This window comes from Phragmites australis, chromosome 5 (assembly GCF_958298935.1).
Source record: "Phragmites australis chromosome 5, lpPhrAust1.1, whole genome shotgun sequence".
Lineage (NCBI taxonomy): Eukaryota > Viridiplantae > Streptophyta > Magnoliopsida > Poales > Poaceae > Phragmites > Phragmites australis.
This window is the reverse complement of record NC_084925.1, coordinates 40,803,573-40,824,761: the sequence shown is the minus strand read 5'-3', so window position 1 is coordinate 40,824,761 and position 21,189 is coordinate 40,803,573. Positions and strand designations below refer to the sequence as shown.

General features: G+C 44.2%; 3 protein-coding genes across 6 annotated transcripts; 2 read left to right on the top strand and 1 right to left on the bottom strand.

Annotated features, from left to right (window-relative positions):
- Window positions 1–2,102: 2,102 nt before the first annotated feature.
- On the bottom strand, window positions 2,103–5,279 carry LOC133919693 (transmembrane 9 superfamily member 12-like). Of its 2 annotated transcripts, none has more exons than XM_062364167.1 (2): window positions 5,157–5,279; window positions 2,103–4,338 (listed from the first exon to the last, which is right to left on the bottom strand). In XM_062364167.1, exon 2 carries the CDS (start codon window positions 4,303–4,305, stop codon window positions 2,344–2,346), a length of 1,962 nt encoding a protein of 653 aa, XP_062220151.1. In that variant the 5' UTR covers window positions 4,306–4,338; window positions 5,157–5,279; the 3' UTR covers window positions 2,103–2,343. The 2 variants fall into 2 exon arrangements, with proteins under 2 accessions (XP_062220151.1, XP_062220150.1); XM_062364166.1 differs by lacking the exon at window positions 5,157–5,279 and adding an exon at window positions 4,736–5,139.
- A 5,963-nt stretch (window positions 5,280–11,242) lies between these two features.
- LOC133919691 (phosphatidylinositol/phosphatidylcholine transfer protein SFH9-like) lies at window positions 11,243–17,001 on the top strand. Of its 3 annotated transcripts, none has more exons than XM_062364164.1 (15): window positions 11,243–11,469; window positions 11,888–11,973; window positions 12,068–12,383; window positions 12,470–12,569; window positions 12,742–13,008; window positions 13,694–13,771; window positions 13,852–13,953; window positions 14,033–14,082; window positions 14,156–14,255; window positions 14,378–14,470; window positions 14,571–14,690; window positions 14,905–15,049; window positions 15,170–15,528; window positions 16,193–16,267; window positions 16,501–17,001. In XM_062364164.1, exons 2-15 carry the CDS (start codon window positions 11,967–11,969, stop codon window positions 16,519–16,521), a joined length of 1,833 nt encoding a protein of 610 aa, XP_062220148.1. In that variant the 5' UTR covers window positions 11,243–11,469; window positions 11,888–11,966; the 3' UTR covers window positions 16,522–17,001. The 3 variants fall into 3 exon arrangements, with proteins under 3 accessions (XP_062220148.1, XP_062220146.1, XP_062220147.1); XM_062364162.1 differs by having other exon boundaries at window positions 15,167–15,528; XM_062364163.1 differs by having other exon boundaries at window positions 11,243–11,582; window positions 15,167–15,528.
- Window positions 17,002–17,593: 592 nt separating this feature from the next.
- Window positions 17,594–20,796, top strand: LOC133919692 (GPI-anchored protein LLG1-like). Its single transcript, XM_062364165.1, has 3 exons — window positions 17,594–18,029; window positions 18,139–18,198; window positions 20,188–20,796. Exons 1-3 carry the CDS (start codon window positions 17,942–17,944, stop codon window positions 20,544–20,546), a joined length of 507 nt encoding a protein of 168 aa, XP_062220149.1. The 5' UTR covers window positions 17,594–17,941; the 3' UTR covers window positions 20,547–20,796.
- Window positions 20,797–21,189: the final 393 nt, after the last annotated feature.

Here is a 21,189-nt window from a genome sequence, read left to right as displayed (position 1 = left end):
TATCCATGTAACACTGCTGCTGATCCCATAGCTTCATTTACGAAATCATTATTTGTTTGGAGGCATGCAAAACCCATCGTTCTCCCCATCTGTTCATGCCGGCCGGGTTGGTTGATACATACGTCAGGGGGTGCTGGTGGTGACGGTCCATATCTGACTATCTGAATGAGAGTCACCGGTCACCGCCGCGTACGTCGGTCTGTGGACCGCGCCAAGGTTCGTGTTCAGAGATGGCGAGAGTCCCCCCACTTCTGTATGAAACAAACTGTTCGTTTACAGTTTCTTGTGATTCTGAGAAGGCTATACTGCCGCGTGGTTGCCACAGATGTTGTGGTTCTTGCAGTCTGTTAATAGTAGTGCTAATACGTACTACTGAGATTTTCATTTTTCTGAAGGAAATTTCTACCGAGTATTGACTGAATCGATAGTTGATATACATGCTACTGACCAGGGATTTTCGATAGTTGATATAAATGCTAAAGATCAAAATCCTAAAAAAAAAATCAAAATTAGATATTTCGTTCCTCTCTAAACTTCTCAAAATTCTCAAAATTTCATCAAAATTTCGGCAAAATTTTAATCCCTGCAACTGACATAATATCTGTCATGAGTCTCTTGATCCACGCTGAATCGTAGAGTGGTTGCTAGATGCCACCCTTATTCTGATGCTTGTGAGTAAATGCTACCAAGTGATCGACTCAATTCGCACCCTGGTAGGAGTACTAAACTTGTATAATAACGAGGTTTGGTTATAGATTTGAGAACCGTTTGCTGCTGAAAGCCATTGGCAGCCGGCCAGGTTGTTCTCCTACGCCGTCGCAGGTCTCGCGGAAGGAGCAGCCTCGGGCGGAGCTCGGGGCGGGCGTACGGCTACTTCCTCGCCGCATGGAGCTCAGAACGGGATTGGGATGCGCGCGGAGAGACTGAAAACTGAGAATGAGACTTCCTTCCAGAACAAAAAAAGGGGCAAACAAATTGACACATTGCGTCAGGTCATCAACATATAGCTGATCACTGAACGAAGCACCCTTCAGAATGAAGTCTTAGCTGCCATATGAGAAATTGGACAAAAGTGCATAATGAGGAAAGGGCTGAAATTGTCCTGACAATAAATTCGGCTGGACATCCATCAATATGGGGTCAAGCATAGATCCTGGCACGTCTGAAATATGGCTCAACCTACCAAACCATATAGTACCTCACATGTTCGTGTAACAAGGCACATGACATGCTGAGACTTGCAAAGTTTCAGTTCCACAGCTACAAATAGTACTAGAGCCGGTAAACAGCAAAGATTGAAACAACACGTTCTAGATTCAACAAAAAGAATAACTGTGGTAACGTCTTCAAAACTGGTTTGCTTACTATATCTACATGTATGACAAAGGCTTCGATGCGTGTCTTATAAGTATTCTACAACAGTTAAAAACCAGGAAACATAGAGCCCTAAAAATTTTGGCGCAATATGTGAAAACATCCAATGAACTGAATGAAAGCATTCCGAAAATATCTTAATTATGTTTCACAGATTTCAGAATCAACTTAACTAAAAGAAAGTAACCTGATAGAAACAAACCTAATGAAATCTGAATCTGAGTGACAAAAAATAACAGCGTTATGCTGAAATAAAAAACACATATCACTTTTGCTCATAAAGGGTGAAGTAAAAAAGTGACATGGAATATCGTGCTTCATTATCAAACATAGACTAGGGGTATGTTTGGTTTCTTTGCTCACCAATCTTGCTTGGCAAGGTTAGGCAAGGCAAACCTTGCTAGGGGAGAAGAGCCAATTTGGCTTCCCTCAAAAACAAAGAAATCCTTGCCCACCTTGCTTAAATTCAAACCATGCAAAGGAACCAAACATGCTTGATTGTTCTCTAACCTTACTAGGCAAGACTAGGGAAGTGTGGGAAAAAAACCAAACATACCTGTAGTGTTTTATGGAATCTTGGGTAAAAACATAAAGACAAAAGAAGAGCGCAGGCTGGTGTGCATTAGAAACACAAGTTTGTACATATCGATTATACCACAACATAATAGTTTTCCAGTTGCAAACCTACATAGCAGAGCATTTTTTCAGAGCACTTGCAGCACCAATGATATTGTACAATGCAAGACCTTTTTTCAGAGCATTTGCAGCACCAACAAAATGTTGTGACAAAGAAAAGAGTGACAAGCTTAAAAGCACATCTGCTGGAATATACCGTTCATATCTTGGTACAATAGTCTCAGTAATAAGCTACATTAACAACAGCACAACTCTTCAAAGGGCCCAACATGCCATGATCAAACCATTTGAGCTTGCAGGTGATTATCCTTGGAGATTCGCAAGATAAGGCCTTCAATCAATCTTGACTGATGAGAAAAGGTAGTGGACGAAAGAGAACGATGTCAGGAACCCAGCAGCGCCAGTAGCTAGCATAATGGCAAAAGAGACGATGAAAGAGTATCCAATGTAGAGCATAGCAGAAACCGGCCCACTCAAGCTTCTGAGATCAAACACCAAGTAGTTGATAGAGTACAGGAACACATAAAGGGAAACTGTTCCAGAGGCAAAGAAAGCTTTCCACCACCATCTCCAGTCCTCCGCACAGAGATGCATGTAGGTAAGAACAACTGATACCTCAGCACAGACCACAACCAGCAAAAGGAGGACAACAAGGAGGAAGCCAAACACATAATAGAACCTTCCTAGCCAAATACTTGAAAGAATGAAGAAGAGCTCGATGAAGAGTGTTCCAAACGGTAGAGTTCCAGCACCAAAAATGAAGAGCCATGAGTACTTCTTTGCAGGGATTTCTCTTGGTATTTGATTGGTTCGAACAGGGAATTCAATTGGCTCAGCCCTTGTGCCAAAGAAACCACCTAAAAGGGTAAGGGGCACAGAGACACAGAACCACAAGGATAGAAGACTGAAGAAGAGTGAGATGGGAAGGGCTCCAGTACTATTTCTTGCCCACAGCATGAAGTTTAATACAGTGAGGACAATGAAGACAATGCCAGGGAAGAAACAAGCGGTTGACCAGGAGACAGACCTCCATCCCTCAGAAGTTCCTTTTACAGTCCTCCAGAGCCTGACAGCAGCATATCCAGCCACAATTCCAAGTAACATATAAAGGACTATCATGCCTGTCAACAACATTCCTCTCGATGCAGGAGACATGAAGCCAAACGCAGCAAAGAAAATGGTGACAATTGCCATACCCAGAATCTGAACCCCGTCACCGATTATGACGCAGAGCAGCTTTGATGAGGTTGGCTCTCTGAAGACGTCTCCAACAACAAGCTTCCACCCAGAGAGCTCCTCATTCATCTGAGCTTGGGCTTCCTTGTCCAACTCTTCATACCTAGTCAAGTCCCTCCTCACCGTCCGCAAGAATATGACAAATACAATGCCAGCCAAAAATAGAATTACCATCAAAGAGTTCATAATTGAGAACCAGTGAATTTTGGCACCCTCCATCTTCAGGTATGCGTCCCACCGTGATGGCCATTTGATATCACTGTCTACAAATTCAACCTCGTACGTAAAAGTAATCTGCTCCTTCTCCCTAATCAGTTGAGATTTCTCCAACTCCACAGGGCAGTTCACAGGATCGACTTTATCATACATTGTAAGCTTCGACATGGCTTCAGGATCATGCCTCACACTGCATGGGACGACCTCAAATCCCACAATCTCATAACCAGATTTGGCATCACTGTCAGTTTCTGAGATCACTTCCATTCCTTCCCCAGTCCCAACTACCTTTACTTTACCTCCTTCGTACTTATGGACCAAGACCTTAAATTTCAGGTGATTGATGATGTAGAAATCAGTGGTGCCTTCTGGTGTATAACCAACTGGATAGCCCGTCCACTGAATGGTCAATCCATTCTGCTCAGTAAACCTCCTCACAGGAAGATTGTCGAGAATCATGTTCACCTGGTAGAGATCACGGCTCCGCTGCTTGAGGAGCTTCACATCACCCTCATCAAGTGGGTTTGTGGTACACAAATACAGTGATTCATTAACATTTACATGGAAACGGTAGGGGGAATTATCAATTTGATCACCCATCAGAAGCTCCCCCAGGTTTTCGGCACTCTTCTTAATCCCATCTTTAGGACGACAGTATGGGAGGCTGTAGTAGCTGAAGGGCAGTTCTGTTTCAATGGAAGTGAGTGAGTTCACCTTTGCCCGTATCTCCTCACCTTGCCGATATGTGTGCATGTAACTGCCTGGCAAGTAGAACGCCTTGCAAGGGGGAGCAAACACTAGAAACACCACTAACAAAGCAGAGAATACCCAACCTTTCGCCATGATTAGCAGTTCAGGACAAACTTTGCCTATAACCTGTAACCAGAAGAACAATATCATCCACACTCAGTTCCCCTAAATAGAATTGTGTGCAAGGTAAATGTATGGGCAAAAAAATAAAACAGAAGGGCACGAGACAGCATCTTTGCAAACAGACACATTTTACGTTGAAATTGCAGGAGGATACTGCCAACTCTTAGCCAGGTTTTCAAAATCCATATTGACAGTTTAGAGGGTATGATATCATGAAGATATTGACGACATAGAAATTACACATCTATTAGCAGAAACCGTTCGCAGACAAAATAAACTAAAATGTAGAAGATGTTTGCTCGCGGAGACCGTCCGAGTCAGAATGGGAACTAGGCTGCAGGAGAAGCTTTACGTGAGGCGTAAGGGTTCGGTTCAACCCCCAGGATTTTGGAAACTTAACTGTACCGCACCTTGGGTAGATTGATCTTTCGCCCTGAAAAAGAACCTAACCGGACCGGTGGAATTGATTGAGTTAACAGGGTATCAAGCAGCAAACATTCCAGATCCAGAAACCAGCGCCAGATCCAGGCACATCTCTACCCATTAACTAAACCAGACACCAGCACCGAATGGATCTCCACCCTACGCCAGTCCGGTACCAGTAGAGGGCCAGGAAAAGGAGGAGGGCGGCGACTTTCGACGGGAGAAGGCTTCGGTCGAATGAGGCCTGGCTTGATGTGCCCCGTTGGCGGCGCGAGGGCGCCGACGGTGTCGCACAGCACAGCAACTTGCGGCGGCGGCAGGAAAGGGAGAGAGCGACCAACAACCGCAGATCGAAGGTCGTGAACGGCGAAATTGAGGAGGAATCGATCGATACGCACCTGGCAAGGCACCGGAGAGGCTGGCGGTGGAGCCGACGAGGATGTGCTCGTAGGCGTGACCAGCACCGAGCGAGCACTGGGCAGCAGAGCCCCCCCCCCCCCCCCCCCCCCTGCACGAATGGTTCGCGAGTTTTTACTGGGCTGTGTTTGGGGATTTGCCAGTAGTCGCACCGCACGGGCCGTCGATTTAAGTTGGACGGGTGCGCCTGAACTTTCCTCCTCCTTCTTTTTCTTTTCTTTTTTGGGATGGCCGCAGGCTTGGGCTACTACTGTTCTGCGACAACCCTACTTGGGCCTGACTTTGTCAGCTATGAGAAGTGCATTATCGCATAAATAGAAGGCACTGCAGCATCGTAAAAGGTAAAATGTGTTGTATTACGTTGGCAGCTGTTATCAACCGTCCTCGTCATTGTCTCCTACGGTCAATGTTGAGGAGTATAAATCTACTGTATATGAGGATCTTATTTGTATATGAATTTTTATGGGTATCTCGGATACTCGAACCATACAGGTATATTTAGGAAAAAGAATCTCTAGATATATGGAAACTGTACGTATATATCATGATATCTTTAAACAAGAAAATATATCCCTAAGTTTAAAAATAATATAATCTTATTTAAAAAAGAATCTGGTGTGACATGGTAACTCGCCTATATAGAGCTATGGAATCTTGCTGAGGAGGCATCACCATCTAGCATACACAATCAAGATTATGATTGCAACCTGCATGATCAACTCATCAAACAATGTGCAAAGAACCTTCGACTAAATATAGATCACATTTAAGTTAGTCACGATCTCCATGTAATCTTTCTCAAGATCAATATAAGAACACGTGACGTAGAGTTATTATCATTTAAGAGATTCGAACCTATATAAATCTCTCTTTCGATGTTTGATTCGGTAGTGCGGGATCTCACTATGATGTATAGCTCTACCAAATGATAGATCTACTAAAATGATAGAACAATCACAATAGTTAACAAGTAGATAGGATTGACCATCTCCCACACGATTCAACGAAAAAGGATGCATGCATTACTCGATGTATGAATTACCACGACACCACCCATTGGAGATGAAATCCCGCCCATATCTAGTCGCCCTCTCTACTGCTCGAGCTCCTCCAGTCGACGCTCACTATAGGGCCACTATAATTGCATTTAGGAAGTTAAGATAGTACCAAGGCAATAGAGTATATTATCAAAGCAATAGAATATATTACCGAACAACAATGTTCAACTTGGTAGGAATAAGTGAAACTATTTACTCATTTCAACCAACAATAGTGGGCCACGGATTAAGATCTTACCAATTGTTATAAGACCCACAGGTGAATATGAGGGCAATGACTTCTCCGGGTTCAATGCAATATAAGCCTCAAACATGCAACCACAAGGCTGTAAAGAACAATCATGTTACAGAGCTAGATCATGTATATATCCTCAACATAGGCTTATATTGCATTGATGGTCCTTTTTCAGTTATTGCATCAATTAAGGCTACAAATAATCAAAAGTTAGGCTATTCTACTACAGTTTGTTGTGCGTGATTATAAACAAATTATCTAACATATTAATTCTTTGAGAACTAAGACATGTTCATAAAGATAAGATGTCGTGTCTTGCTTATATCTGACAATAGCAGAAAATAGAAACTATAATATACCTAACTTTTGATTGAGTTGCTTGCGACTGCAGTAGCTGGTGTCAGAAAACCATGGTTAATTCAATCCAAAAAGGTAAGAGACACGCCACACAATTACTTAAACATTACTTGTTAAATAGGTTGAACATTGGGCCTCTCATTGACCAAATCCATCTTACATGTGTTCCATAGACGGGTGATATTATAAAATTTCTGCTATCATATATTCACAACCATTGCAAAGATTATTGTAGATTAAGATTATGATTCATACTAATATATATATCTAACTAAGCTAACATGTTCTCAATTAACATATTCACTTGAAAGAATAAGGAAATACAAAATTATACATAACTATACATATAATCATTTAGTTGAACAACATATGTGCACTCGCATATCACAACTAACAGGATCATCCAAAGAATAACTTGAATCTGCACGCTACAACCAAGCACAAAGCATCAGATAAAAAGTGCAATGATAGATGAGGAACAACCAAAGATCTTTAATTTAAAGTACCACCAAATCACTACATTGCAGCATCCTCACAGACATCGATGGCAGTATAACTAAATAATCTCACCTTGTCTAGCTTTCGTGAGGAGGTGCCTGGACTTGGTAGGCCGCACGAGCCACAATGGCTTGTAGTTAGGAAGCAAGGAGAGGTAGACATCCCAGGGTGACTCAGCGTCGCACGTGTTCTTTTACATGACATCAATGTTCTTTTACAGGGCATCAATGCCGATAGTGAAGCGTCCAATGAGCTCTGCGGACTCAATGGCCGTGGCAACATTAGATGTGTGATGTAGATACATTGTTGGACGGTGGAGATCGAGATTCAATTCCCCGTTGCGAAGCGCACAGATTCCTGCAAGTGGAAGCCATCTAGCACGACGGTCCGCGCTTACGCTCGGGGCAGCACATCTCGGCACAGTGACAGGCCAACCGTAGATGGTCTGTACGAGCAACACCCTAACAGAACCAGCACGACCTGGGGCACAAACATCTGCAGCGAGAGGGAGCTGTCAGGGCTCCCGGGCGGCCGTCATCCCCTGCGATGCCAACCGAGCATGTGCGATGCACGTGGTTGTGCCCCCGCCGTCGTATGTCAGGAAGCCACGCTCCGACAACAGCACCGACGAATCCCTGTCGCTGTCCTCAAGTTTGGCACCATCGCCTTCCACACCCACTGTGTCATCCTCCCGACTGCTGGCGTTGCCCGTGCCTCCCTCATTCTCCTCCTCCTCTTCCCAGGCCAACTGGGCACTAGAGAAGGAGAGAGGGAAAGGGGCTGGTAGACTAGGGCGACGAGCGATGACTTCGGCGCACAGACAGATTAGGGCCGCGGGAGGGTTGCGCGACTTCGGCGTGAGGGTGGCACGTGGATTAGGTGACCGAAGGCACACAAGGACGCGCGGAGAAGTTGGATTGATTGGTTTGAGAGGTGGGGTGGAGGGACTCGCGGACATCGGGCAAGGATGGAAAGATGTGGGGCGGCTGTGACGGTAGTGGCGACCCATGAGGGGGCAGCGGAGATGGAGGTGATGCACAAATCGATGTGGAAGATGAGTGCGGGATCTCAGCAGTTGGGGAGGGGATCTTGACGGTGAAGTCAAGCGATAGGAGAGAGGCAAGGCGGTTTGGCGACGATGACGTGGTTGGTGGGTCGATGAAGGAGTGAAACAGAAATGAGGGAGCGGAAACGATAATGTGGGAGCGAAATGGGAATCAGACGGAATAGAAAAGTCACAAGTCCCTTTTTAAGTAAGACAGATAACAACGTTAGAAATGGTGCAATCGACCACTTCATTTTAGAAAATTTAATTATCTTCGGATTAGTTCTAGGTAGTAGTATCTAATGTGATTTAGTTATTAAAGGGCATAATATTGACCACTTTATTTTTTTTTAAAAAAAAATCTGATGATCTATTAGCCAGATAAAAAAAAATCTCCCTATCTCATAGGTTCTCTCCCTTATCCTTATCTCTCTCGGCAGAGCAGCCGACGACTGAGCGATGGGGTAGAGTAGCCGGTGGCTTGAGCGGCGAGGCAGAGCAGCCGACAGCTTGTGGGAGGGCGACATGGGTGGTGGTGGTGGAGCTCAATGGCGTGGCAGGAGAAGCTTGACTACGAGTGTGGGGTCAGACTCGGTAAGAAACGAGAGAAACAACCCCTTGGCCGTTTCGTCGATTCTCTCCCAATTCAAGAAATGATACGCCTAGAAACGATTCTCACTCAAGCGTTTGACTGTTGGATTTGTTGAAACGGTCGAGAATTCAAAACGATTTTGGCATCTGTCGGAGGGTTGAACTCCTCAAGCGGGGATCCGGAGGGACCCCCTTTGAGATTCGGCCGGGGGATGATTCTGAATCCGCTTCGTAGGTGAAAATAAATGGGAGTAAATGAGATGCAGGTGGAGGTGGAATGATTGGATGCAGGAAGGAGTAAATGCTCAGGGGATTTTTAGACAGGTTCGGGCCACCCTAAGCGTAACACCCTACTCCTGTGTGTATGCTATAAATGTTCTGAGAATGACTCTCGGAGGATCTGCTGTGTACAAGAATATTTGTCTAAGTCTAGAGCTTCGTGCTCCTTGTTCTTCGGGACTCATCGATGTGTTCCGTGCTTCGGTGTTCGTCAAGGCTCCCAGACTTGTCATCTCGTCGGTTGTCTCTGATCTCTCGTTCTCCGGGGAGCCCACCCCGCTTATATACTCGTCGGGGCGGTAGCGTGCCCAGAAAGGATGGCGCGAGTTTCAAGGCGTCATAAATAGAAAGCAACCATCATGGGCTGCTGCGCGAGGTGACGGGGAGGGTTGAAAACGCGCCCCCGTCCGGTCTTGTTCGTCTTCATATCGCTTTTCAACGGACGCCGCGGGGAGGGCCCACCGGGCAGCCACCGAGCAGCCCGGCGTGCCCGCCTAGTCAGAGCAAGCCTGACACAGCAGGGCAGCAGGCGGGGTGCCTCGAGCTCTGCGATGTTATCCCGAGGCGCACCGGATAACACGCGATGGGACCCGTGCATTAAATGTCCCCACGCGCTCCCTGCCAGGCCGTGGCAGGGATTGATAGTAGGCGTGGGGGGAGTGGTTTGAAGTGATAGGCAACACACCCTCTTAAATGCAGCATCGGGCCTTTCACCAGTTGGCACCTCACCGCTGAGCCTCTGTGGAGACCACCGGTGAATGACTTCTCAGGCCCTCGGGGAACTGTGAGTGCTCGGGGGCTACTGCTCGCAGCCCCGAGCACTCTCTCGCGGATATGCCCTCTCTTGATCCTCGGGGAACCGAGTGCTCGGAGGCCACTGTTCGCGGTCCCGATCACTCTCTCCCGGAACTTGATTGCTCGGGTCCTCGGGGAACTCGAGTGCTCGGGGGCTACTGTTCACGACCCCGAGCACTCTCTCCTGGAACTGACTTCCCTTGGATCATCGGGGGACTCGAGTGCTCGGGGGCCACTGTTCGCAACCCCGAGCATTCTCTCTTAGAACTTGGCCTTTCTTATCATCGGGGAACTTGGGTGTTTGGAGACCACTATTCATATCCCCAAGCACCCTCTCCCAAAACTTGATCTTCTCGGACCTTAGGGAGATAACCTCCGAAGGAGGGCGCTACGTGGCATTTTGCTATTCTGGCCTCGGGACTCGAGGACCCCTGGTTCCTGTGTCACCGACAGCATCCAAACGGGGCCTTAGATTTTTGTTCAAACTCCACCACTATTATAGGTCAATGATCCTAGCTTCTGTCGCTAGGCCTCTGGAAGCCTAAAATTCGAAGCAGAAGTTTAAGAGCTTGTTTGTTTTTGTTGTAAATTGTTGTAATCTGTATTTTATGTAGAAATTGTTTCACCAGATTATAAATTGTAAGGTTTTATACTATAACATAGATCATTAATTGTGAGAATTAACTTTTAAATTATAACTGTTTGTTTTTTCTTTTGTTTTTAGCTAGAATACATTATCAGACTAAAAACAAACGTGACCTTAAAAATCCTTGAATATAATTCTCCTTAACCGACATACGGGCCCCACGCCTGAGCGCCTGCTCGTGACCTTGCACGTGAGCGTCGGCGCAACGCAGGCGAGCCGAGCGGAGGAGCGGGCGCGCGTCGCTGACGCTGGGCCCGGCGCAGACCGAAGGGCGTCCCCGTAAGACTATCCCCAATTATATTTCCTTCATTTCATTCCCTTTCCGATTTTCTTCTCTATTTTTATTCTTTTTATTTTCTCTCATCTTTAATAGTTTCCCTTCGAAGGGAATCGCGAAGGGAAAGGAGAGAGAATTCTGTTCTGAAGGGAATGATCCTGAGAATCTCGTCGTGAAGGGAACCGTGAAAGAAAACTGTTAGGAGCGCTAAAGAGAACGGGAATCATTTTACGATGGGAATTTGACCGTGAAGGGAATCCCTGGTCTTGGTCTAAACGAGCACTAGCGGTCTAGCAGGAAGCATAGGAAGAGTAGGCGGAATTCGGGAGCAAGAAACGGAGGCGTACCGCGTAGGGAGGCAAGAGGAGGCCCGCCCCGATCACACCAAACTCTTCGCGCCGCTGCCCCGTCTCCGCTCCTCGCGATCTCACGGCGGCGGGTCGATCCCACGGCGACGCCGGAGGCGAGCTTCCCAGCGCCATCGGCGCCGAGCACGCCGCGATCCAGATCCAGGTATCCTTGCTTAGGACCGCGACTGCGCCTCTCTTCCTCTCCCGCCGGCGTCCGTGTCGTCCTCGTCACCGCCGGACGCCACTGGCGTGGAGCGGAGATCCGATCCTTACGGAGTTGAGTTGATCCTAGGATGCCCGATTGGTCGGTTTTTTCACCCCGCAGAATCTCCCCCCCGCCCCCTTTGTTTGTTGTGAGCTCTGAAATCCGAATATTCGTCGTTCTCCCCAATCCATCCAGTTCGGTGTGGATTTGTTTGCTGCGTGGTGAAGTTTGTACTGTTGTTTGGTTTATTTTCCCATTTTTTTGGGCGTCCAACTGAACTCCCATGACCCTTTTTTAGTCCACCGCTGCCTCTGTGCACAACGAATTCTAAGCTCTGTGAATTATAACCTGTGTTTATGCACTGTTTTTGTGGCAGCGTGAGGATTCGCGCTGACAAATCAGTGATCGCAATACGAAGGGGGAGGGCCCGATTGTTTGAGCTGCGTCTGTAGAGAATGTCAGGTATCGGCAGGTGTACGTTGCTATATTATGTGGTTTTAATGAGTCGATCATGCAATGCAGCTAATGTTTTGGGGTCTGCTATGCGCCACTGCAGAGAGCAATGTGGATGGCATCGAGATATCGGTCAGTAACGATGAGAGGAGGGACAGAGCAGATGTCGACAACTCAGAGGACGAGCCGAGGCACACGAGAATGCGGTTGCTGAGGAAGAAGGCGCTGCACGCATCGACAAGGCTGACACACTCACTGAAGAAGAGGGGGAAGAGGAAAGTGGATTGCAGAGTGCCAAGGATAGCGATAGAGGATGTCAGGGATGCTGAGGAAGAGCAGGCAGTGAGCTCATTTCGGGAGGTTTTGTTTGCTAGGGGATTGTTGCCGGTCAGGCATGATGATTACCATATGATGCTTAGGTTGATATCTGATGAAAATCATATTGTTGTTTTCAGTTGGGAAATGCCAGTTGGTGATTTTTCATCGTGACCAATCTGTGGTGCAGATTTTTGAAAGCGAGGAAGTTCGACTTTGAGAAGGCAGCACAGATGTGGGCGGAGATGCTGCAGTGGAGAAAGGAGTTCGGTACAGACACAATTTTTGAAGTAGGGTGCTGTCTATTCTAAAAAGTCGACCTCATAACTATATGAGATTCTGCAAATATTTAGATGTATCTTTACATGCACTGTATGATTTCTAAGATTATTCGTCAATCGTCATATGATTTTGCAATACTATGTCATGCTTACTAACGGCAGCTAACTCTACTTATTGAAGGATTTTGAATTTCACGAGCTAGAGGAGGTCCTGCAATATTATCCTCATGGTTATCATGGGGTTGACAAGGAGGGAAGGCCTGTCTATGTTGAGTTGCTTGGGAAAGTTGAACCCAACAAGATCGTACAAATTACAACATTGGAGCGCTACATTAAGTATCATGTACAAGAGTTTGAGAGAGCTTTCCGCGAGAAATTTCCTGCATGCTCAATTTCTGCCAAAAGACACATAGATACCACAACTACAATATTGGATGTCCATGGTGTGGTATGTTCATCGACTAAATTGCTTTGTTAACCCCACTAGTTGTCTTGATTCTTGAAAGAGATACATGCAATAAAATTGAAATAGAAAAGCATTCCCTACTTGCCTTTACAATAGCATCCCTTTAAATTCATTTATGAGAATATTATCTGAATATTATTTTCAACTTGTTTGTTATGCTTGCCAGGCGTATCTTATAGTTCAGATATCAGGATTCAGAATAGTTCTTTTTTGCCATCAATTACAGTTCTGACAAGATAGTTTGCTAAGACAAACATGCAAACCTTGGTTAAATTAGCAATTATTGGGATATATATTGTCTTAAAAATGCAGCAACTGTGAAACTATGGAAGCTTGAAAAATTACCTATGATAACTGTTTTTGAAAAGAAAAATCATCCAGTAGATTTGGTCTAATACTTGGGTCACATGTCCAAATGGTTTGAGAGAAATCCACCTATATCCAAAAAAGAACCATCAGTATTGCTGCAGAGGTTAAGTTCCTCTATACTACTGGTGCGGGCAGAATTGCATTAATTCATTAGCTCTGCTAGTTCATTCTTTTTTTTGGCGCATCTGAATATTTTTTTGGCAAAGAATCTTTTCTTGTTTAGCATCTGTGTTGTTATATGCACAGTAGTTTGAAACTCGATCTTCAAGATTTTCTTGTTCCGTTCCCTGTGATATAGGGCTGGAAGAACTTTAGCAAGATCGCGAGGGATTTAGTGCGTTGTATGCAAAAAATAGATGGTGACTATTATCCTGAGGTTAGCCTTAATCGTGAAATAATTATTTATAGCATGTTTTGAAACCATTCTGATTACCAAGCATGTGACAAAATATGCAGACACTGCACCAAATGTTTATCGTAAATGCTGGACCTGGTTTCAAGCTGATCTGGAGCACTGTGAAGGGACTTCTTGACCCCAAAACATCATCTAAAATCCATGTACTAATTTTGCAACCGTTCCTAGTTCACTATCCATGTCTTGATCTTTGTGTGGCTTCATACCTTCTCTTCAATTCAGGTTCTAGGAACAAAATATCAAAGCAGACTTCTTGAAGCTATTGATGCAAGGTTGGTGATTGTTTCTTTAAAGATTGTTTTATTGGTGAACCTGTGTGTAAGGCTTAGCAAAATGTATCTTCAGCCAATTGCCAGAGTACTTTGGTGGATCGTGCATGTGTTCTAACCATGGAGGGTGCCTGAGGTCCAATAAAGGCCCCTGGAGTGATCCTTTAATCATGAAGGTAAGTTCATTAATCTGCTGAATCCCTCTTACTGTTTCGTAGGCTACCAGTCCTTGTGGTACAGCAGCAGATATAAGTTAACTTATCTGTCCCTGCTGTTCATGACCTTATTTTCTATGCAGCTTGTACATAGCATGGAGTCATCGAGGGAGGTTGGGCAAGTATCTGATATAGAAGAAACAATTACAGGCTCTGTAAGATTGCGTGCTCTCAAGGCAAGTTTACCATATACCAAACTTTTGAAGTCTAATGTGCTCAATAAGCCACTCTGTTCTCCAATTTTGACGATGGATGTGCCGCTCCTGCTTCTTTCAGTTACCAGAACGAATTAGTGACACATCAAATACTGAATCAGGTTCGGATGTTGACGATCTTGGATCCCCTGTGGCTCCTGAAGATGTTGAATATCCTAGTTTGGCCCCAGTTCATGAGGAAGTAAAGTCTTGTTCCTTCAGTTCTTCCATTTTTTTTAAGAAGTTCCATTCGTTTTCTTGTGTGTTGTATTATGAACTATGTTGCTTGCACTTTTAGACTGACATAAGAAAATAGCTGATATGTTCCTCTCGGTTACCACATGCTTCAATGTTAGTGTGTTTTATAACTTGTAGTTTGTAATTGCAAATTTCATCTCTGAGTGTTTACCTTGTAGGCCAGGGAATCAGGATCTGCAACATACAGCGGTTCTGATGGCATGTCTCATATGCCCAACAAAAGATACAGTCCTTCTGGAAATGAAGTCAGACAGTACAATACAGAACAGCGTTCCTTAATAAATGGGGTTTTACCTGTGCCAGGTATCCATTCAGAATCTACATGCATGTGTTTTAAGCTATATAAATTTTTTTGTTATACACTACAGAATCTTCAAATCAGCAGTCTGTGTGATGATTAAAGTTATGAGTTGAAACCAGCAGGTCGGCGTGCCCCAAATGATGTGGGCAATGCTGATGATGGGATCTTGAAACATTTCTCAAGAAAAGTTGTTGCTGTTTTAATTAAAGTACTCTCTCTTTTGCGGGTTTTCATTCGACGACGACAACACTTGGAAAATGTTCATCCACATACTGCAACTGTGCCCACTAATCAGGCAGATCTTCAGATAATTAAGGAAGATCGCGTAAATCCTTGTCTGGAGCGCCTTGATCGACTTGAGTCAATGTTTAATCAGCTAAGCAGAAAGCCTCCACAGCTTCCACAGGATAAGGATCGTGCCATACAAGATTCTTTTGATAGGATAAAGTCGATTGAGTTTGATCTGGAGAAGACAAAGAAGGTACTTGTCAACCTAAGTTTTATGGACTTATGGTGCTTGCAGTTTCTTTCGGCTCTATGGCTATACCTTTTGGCACAGATCCTTTTTTGTACTAAACAAAATCTTTGTTTAATCTTGGGCATAACTTCGGACACTGTGAGTTGAACTTATATATGAAAGTTAGTTTTACTAATTTATTAAAAATATGCAAGTTTGTGATGCTACAAAGTTCACATCAAAGGCTGAAACATTTGAGCTAGTTCAAAAGTAACTACAAAGACCATGCTTATGTAAGCTTTAGTCCTTGTTTGGGTCATCCGGTCCCAGCCATATCTTTAAGAGAACTTTGTGGGAACCCACAAGTTTGTATTTGATTGTCACCCTTAAAAATGCATCTTCTGATGATTTCAAGTCTTCCATTGCCATGATAGGGACACTGGTTATGGAACGACATTGCATTTTGAAAATTGAAAGAGAGAATGTAAGCTCACAAATATATCTTGCTATTTGCTAGACTGCTTGAGTGCATAATGTGGATAGGAGTTTGTTATGGCGCAATGTGCATCCTAGTTATAATCCATTTCATTATTTGTTCTTGATTTAACTGAAACTTATTTCCCTTTATTCTTGTCCTTCAAACTATCATATACTTATGTAGTCGTTTTCTTTTGGTTTGTTCTTCCAGGTATTGCATGCAACAGTCATAAAACAAATGCAGATGGCTGAGACATTGGAAGCTGTGAAGGAGTCTGATCTTAGGGTGAGTATAACATATCATGTAATTGTCATTACATTATCCACATTGAGTATTTTCTTCAAATCCGTAGTATCTGAAAGTGACTCACAACACCAACGTTTATGTTTACGCATGGTTCAAATTATCTCTGTCTGCATTATAACAGTATAAAATAGATGATTTTGGAATCATCCTGCGGCTTGTATTAATTGTTCTTGTCTACACTTATCTTTTTTGTCTTCCATTTTTCGGTGCAGAGGAGGAAATATTGTACATAATACACTTAGCTGCAGTGTACAGAAACAAGAAGAAATGTTGGCAACTTACTAATGTCTGCTGTTCGACAGAGAATGAGATAATTAAAATACATTGCTCCCCCTTGTTGCTTGTCTTTTTTGGTCTATTATAGAGATGAGTGCTGATATCTTAGTTTCAATAAGAATAGATAGTTGGCGACCTCTGATAAACTGAGGAGATAGTCAAGAAGAGCATCCGGGAAAATCACCAAACACTGTCCAGTTATAGAGCAAAAGGAATTCTAAAAGAGCCCAAATGCACAGCTTGTGTCCTGTCCATGCTTCTATTTATGCTCATTTCAGGGTTGAGCCTCCTGATTCGATCAATTTGTATCATCTTCATAATTCAATCCATTTTTTCGTTGATAACTTCATACATTTACCATGCTTTCAATCCGATTGTAACTTGGTAGTGTTGCAACTAACCGAAATATTCACGTGTTGAGGAATGATATTCGTGTATCATGATGTATCATGCTTTTATACACTGTCGCGTTTTAAGGAATGATATTCGTGTACATCATGAGCTGTTTGGCAATTGAAGATGCAAACTGAGCTGTCAAGTAGACCACAGCCATATGCCAGATAGGAGGTTTCATTTTCTGGCAGAAGAGAAGACCCTGTCAGCAAGACAGCGCACATAAGATATTGTTTGTTAGAGTTCTAACTCCGAGTTTTACATAAGATCTTGAGTTTATAGATTAAAATAATATAATTTTAATCTGTTTTTTTGATTAAAATAAAAATAAAATAGCTCACCTAAATATCGTCGGTGTAGGATCAATGAGCCTAAATCATTGCACATTTCCCCCTCTTTTTTCCCGGGAGAAAGAGGATAGTTTTATGAGTTAAAGGCACGGTTACAATCTCGAGTGAGTGATTGTCTCCCTGAGGCAAGGGACTTGCTCACGCCTTCAATATCCTTGTGGGAATAGTTCAATTCTTATAGAAACGGAGAGAAAATTTGCAGTCCAAACCCACGAGCTGCTACGGTAAACCTTTGACCCTTGAACTCTTCCGTTTCTGCCGCTCGTCTCTTTCCAGCCCACCGTCAGAATGAGTAATGACACAAACCGCGTCGCGTCGGCGTCTTCCTCCTTCCCTCGTCTCGGCTGTCTGGCACTCTGGCTTCTTCCAAGCTCCCCGTCCAGCTCCCACCCCGCGTTACTAATTTAATTCGAGCAGTAGCATCCGAGTTAGAGCTTGCAAACACCACCAGCGAGAACGTCGTGGCGCGCATGTGGGCGGCTGCTCTCTCCCGCGTCCCATCTCCATAACCGTCGCCGTCGTCCTAGATCCAACACGCTCCCGAGCTCCATTCCCACGAGGCCACCCTCCCGCTGGTAAAGTCTCAGCTGCATCAGCGGAGAGTTCTCGCTTGCACGCGGGAGGACGCGTGGCGATGGCCGTGGACCGTGGGCTCCTGCTCTTCCTCCTCTCGGCCGCCGCCCTGGTCGGGCTCGCCTCCGCCGCTGGTCCTTCCTTGTCCGGTGCGTGACTGCCAGCTCTTGCACCGGTGTTTCTTGCTGACTCTTTCGTCTTTTCCGTTCCGTGGCCGCCTCTTCTGATGGGTTGGTTTCGTTTGTGCTGGCTGAGCAGACAGCGTGTTTCAGGCGAGCGTCGGATCTACTGGGAGGAGCTTGCTGCAGGCCAAGAAGAGTAAGTTTCCTTCTATTTCGTCTTCATTTCCACCCCTTAAATCCGTGATTGATTTGGTACATTGGCATCAGATAAGGGGATTTGATCTGAAATCGGGGTGGAGAAGGTTGGGATCTGAGTGATGCCGTTAGATATATATGATTTGGATTACCTGATCTGACCGTGCTAGTACTCACCATTTCCTGCACAAGGCAAATAAGCATCTAGTAGTAGGAATTAGCTCAGGAAATCTTAAGCATAAGTAACTGGAAACTAAAGTGCTCACCTAGGCAACACTTGGTTGCATATCACAACTTCTCGGCCTGCAGTGTTAGAGGAAGTACATCCATTACCCCTTGAGTTGGGTGCTAAGGGTAGTTATCTAGCATTATCGCTCTCAGGCTATTTCCAATGTGTTGTGTCATAGGACATAATTGCTCACAATATATACCACAATTAATTGCTTTGGGAGCCTAGGAAACAACAACATGATACTATGCATTGGAGGAGTTGTTTCTACACATCAATCTAATATATTGTCCTCTATCTGACATGATAATCTTGGATATAGCAATATGATACTATGCATTGGGAGTAGCCTTAGCAACTTCTAAAGTATCCCTTAGCACCCCTTTATAGGTGCTATGATGATTTAAAATATTTAATTTTGTTACTAAAATGAAGTTAGCACTAGTGACAAACCTTAGCATTGATGCCATGTATTCTAGCCTTAGCACTCATGCCTACATCCCTTAGCACCGGTGCTAACTCATTTCTCTCTCCCGTCGCTTCTTCCTAGCACCAATGGATGTACTTTCTCTTATGCCGATTAAGCTGAAAAGGAAAACCCATTCGTCCTGCTTTGAAACATTTGAAGGAATCAAACAGAAAAAGGAGGGCATTAACTTATCGGTCTTGCAACTACATTTTATATATGCAAAGGAGAAACATAAACTTGATACAAAAGATTCAATGGTGCCACTGAAAATAGAAAAAGATGGCAGTAACCATACATAAAACAATTATGTACAACACAGCAAGTTAATTAATTTAAGAGCACACCGTACTGCATTAGCAAATGCAAGATTTGCGAATCTCGCGGGTGAGCTAGTGGAGTGTCAGGAGCACATGGATCGTGGCGTTCACGGTGATCAGCGCCATGCGCAACTTGCTCCTAGGCGAGAGTGACATTCACATTAACTTGTTAATAGGAGGCATCTCGTATTTTCATTGACAAAATCACCTTGGAAAGGACAGGGGATGAACCACATTTAGACATCAGGGATAAACTTCTTGGTGCTGTAAAAGGTGCATATATCATATATGGTTATAGCTTTCAGAGAGTGACATGGAGCTTCTGGACTTGGAGAACAAAGCAAAAGTTGCACATAAAATTTATGAGACATCATTCGGGAGTATAACCAGGAATTTTGCATTTGTGATAATTTTCGAACATCAGGAGCGATAAAAAAAAAGGACCTGACCTTTACATGCTGATACTTACTAGGATGTTTTCGTTTGCTAATTTATATTCATATCAATGTATATCCATCCGTAGTCCCTACCGTAGCGCCAACCGCCAGTAAAGAGAGCGAAAAAATGAAGGATATCATCAAGCCTGTGTGTGCCCTGTGACGGTGAAGCCTATTTTAGAACCTTTTCTGTTGTAAAAACTGAACCGTTCTGATAGGAAAAATGGATTATTGCAAGAAATTTGTTGACATGACAGCCAATTTCTGCGGAGGAACTAAAAGTTTTAGGTAGGCTGGTCCTGGCTATAGTCTGCGAAAGAACCAAATTCTTCGAGGCAACCCCTGACTGCATTTTTTTTGTGTAACCTCAATGCAAATAGCAATACATATATATTGCTGACATTGAGTATCGAGTAATATCAAGCTGAGCATATCTCATCATTCTAATGTATTTTTCTCAAACACACCTCTCGTCACGTTCCATAGTTTTAGTACCTCGATCTGACACAATCTTGTTACTACTGCCTATGGTTATCAGATTGCCCCGTGAACTTTGAGTTCCAAAACTACACAATCATCACAAGCAAGTGCAAAGGGCCAAAATTTCCTGCCGACAAATGCTGTGGTGCTCTCGTGGAATTTGCATGCCCGTTTAATGAGTACATCAATGACCTCAGCAACGACTGTGCATCAACAATGTTCAGCTACATCAACCTCTATGGAAAGTACCCACCAGGCCTGTTTGCCAGCGAGTGCAAAGGAGACAAGAAAGGACTTCCTTGCGCAAATGTCTCCCAGAAAGACAATACCGCTGCAAATGGTGGCCAACGAGCTCAAAGCAGCTTGCTTGCTTTGGTTACTCTCATGTGCGGACTAGTAGCATTGTTGTTCCACTGAATGATGATTATCATTTCTCCGAAGTGGTGTGTTGTGACTGATGAGTCTATTCGTTACTCCTCATGGCGCTCGTGGTGCGGCCGCCTCGTGTTTTTTCCTTTTACATGTAAAATCCCATCTAATGCAACATATTCTCTGGAATTCCATTCGTCGATGCCAGCTTAAACTCGAATTCAACTCACCGTATCATTGTATTGTGACTGTAACATTAAATTATGTTGAATGCATATCGTTTATGCTTATACTGATACATATTTTGTTGGGTCAGCCTCAGAAAAAGAGGATTGATCGTACCCAAGCTTATGTTCCTCGGGAAATTATTGTATTTGGAACATGGAAACTATTGTTGCCATCTTGTTGTCAGTAAGTGATCCTAAAGGATTGCCTTTATCCAGGAACTTTTCTGATTGATTAGAAATCGGTGCGAGGTTTTCCACCGACAGTCACAACAGGCGTAATCTTTCGGTGTTTTCCTGGTGACAGATCGAGATAAAGAGCATTTAGTTTTGGTCTCCGTTCAGTAGGGCTGGGCCCGAAATGTCCTGGAATCCTAACATCCCTGGACTGCTTCGTGCGTGAATGTTATTGGCCGCCACCGTCACGACTCAGAAGGGCTAGGTTGGATAGGTCGTGTCTTTATAGT

What these genes read in the sequence shown, in the direction of transcription:
- LOC133919693 (XM_062364167.1), bottom strand. Translation starts at nt 4,305, where the DNA reads ATGGCGAAAGGTTGGGTATTCTCTGCTTTGTTAGTGGTGTTTCTAGTG.
- LOC133919691 (XM_062364162.1), top strand. An exon ending in GATTACCATATGATGCTTAG is followed by an intron (nt 12,384 to 12,469) that starts GTTGATATCTGA and finishes TCTGTGGTGCAG; the next exon opens with ATTTTTGAAAGCGAGGAAGT. An exon ending in TGAAGGAGTCTGATCTTAGG is followed by an intron (nt 16,268 to 16,500) that starts GTGAGTATAACA and finishes TTTTCGGTGCAG; the next exon opens with AGGAGGAAATATTGTACATA.
- LOC133919692 (XM_062364165.1), top strand. Translation starts at nt 17,942, where the DNA reads ATGGCCGTGGACCGTGGGCTCCTGCTCTTCCTCCTCTCGGCCGCCGCC. An exon ending in CGCTGGTCCTTCCTTGTCCG is followed by an intron (nt 18,030 to 18,138) that starts GTGCGTGACTGC and finishes CTGGCTGAGCAG; the next exon opens with ACAGCGTGTTTCAGGCGAGC. An exon ending in CTTGCTGCAGGCCAAGAAGA is followed by an intron (nt 18,199 to 20,187) that starts GTAAGTTTCCTT and finishes TATGGTTATCAG; the next exon opens with ATTGCCCCGTGAACTTTGAG.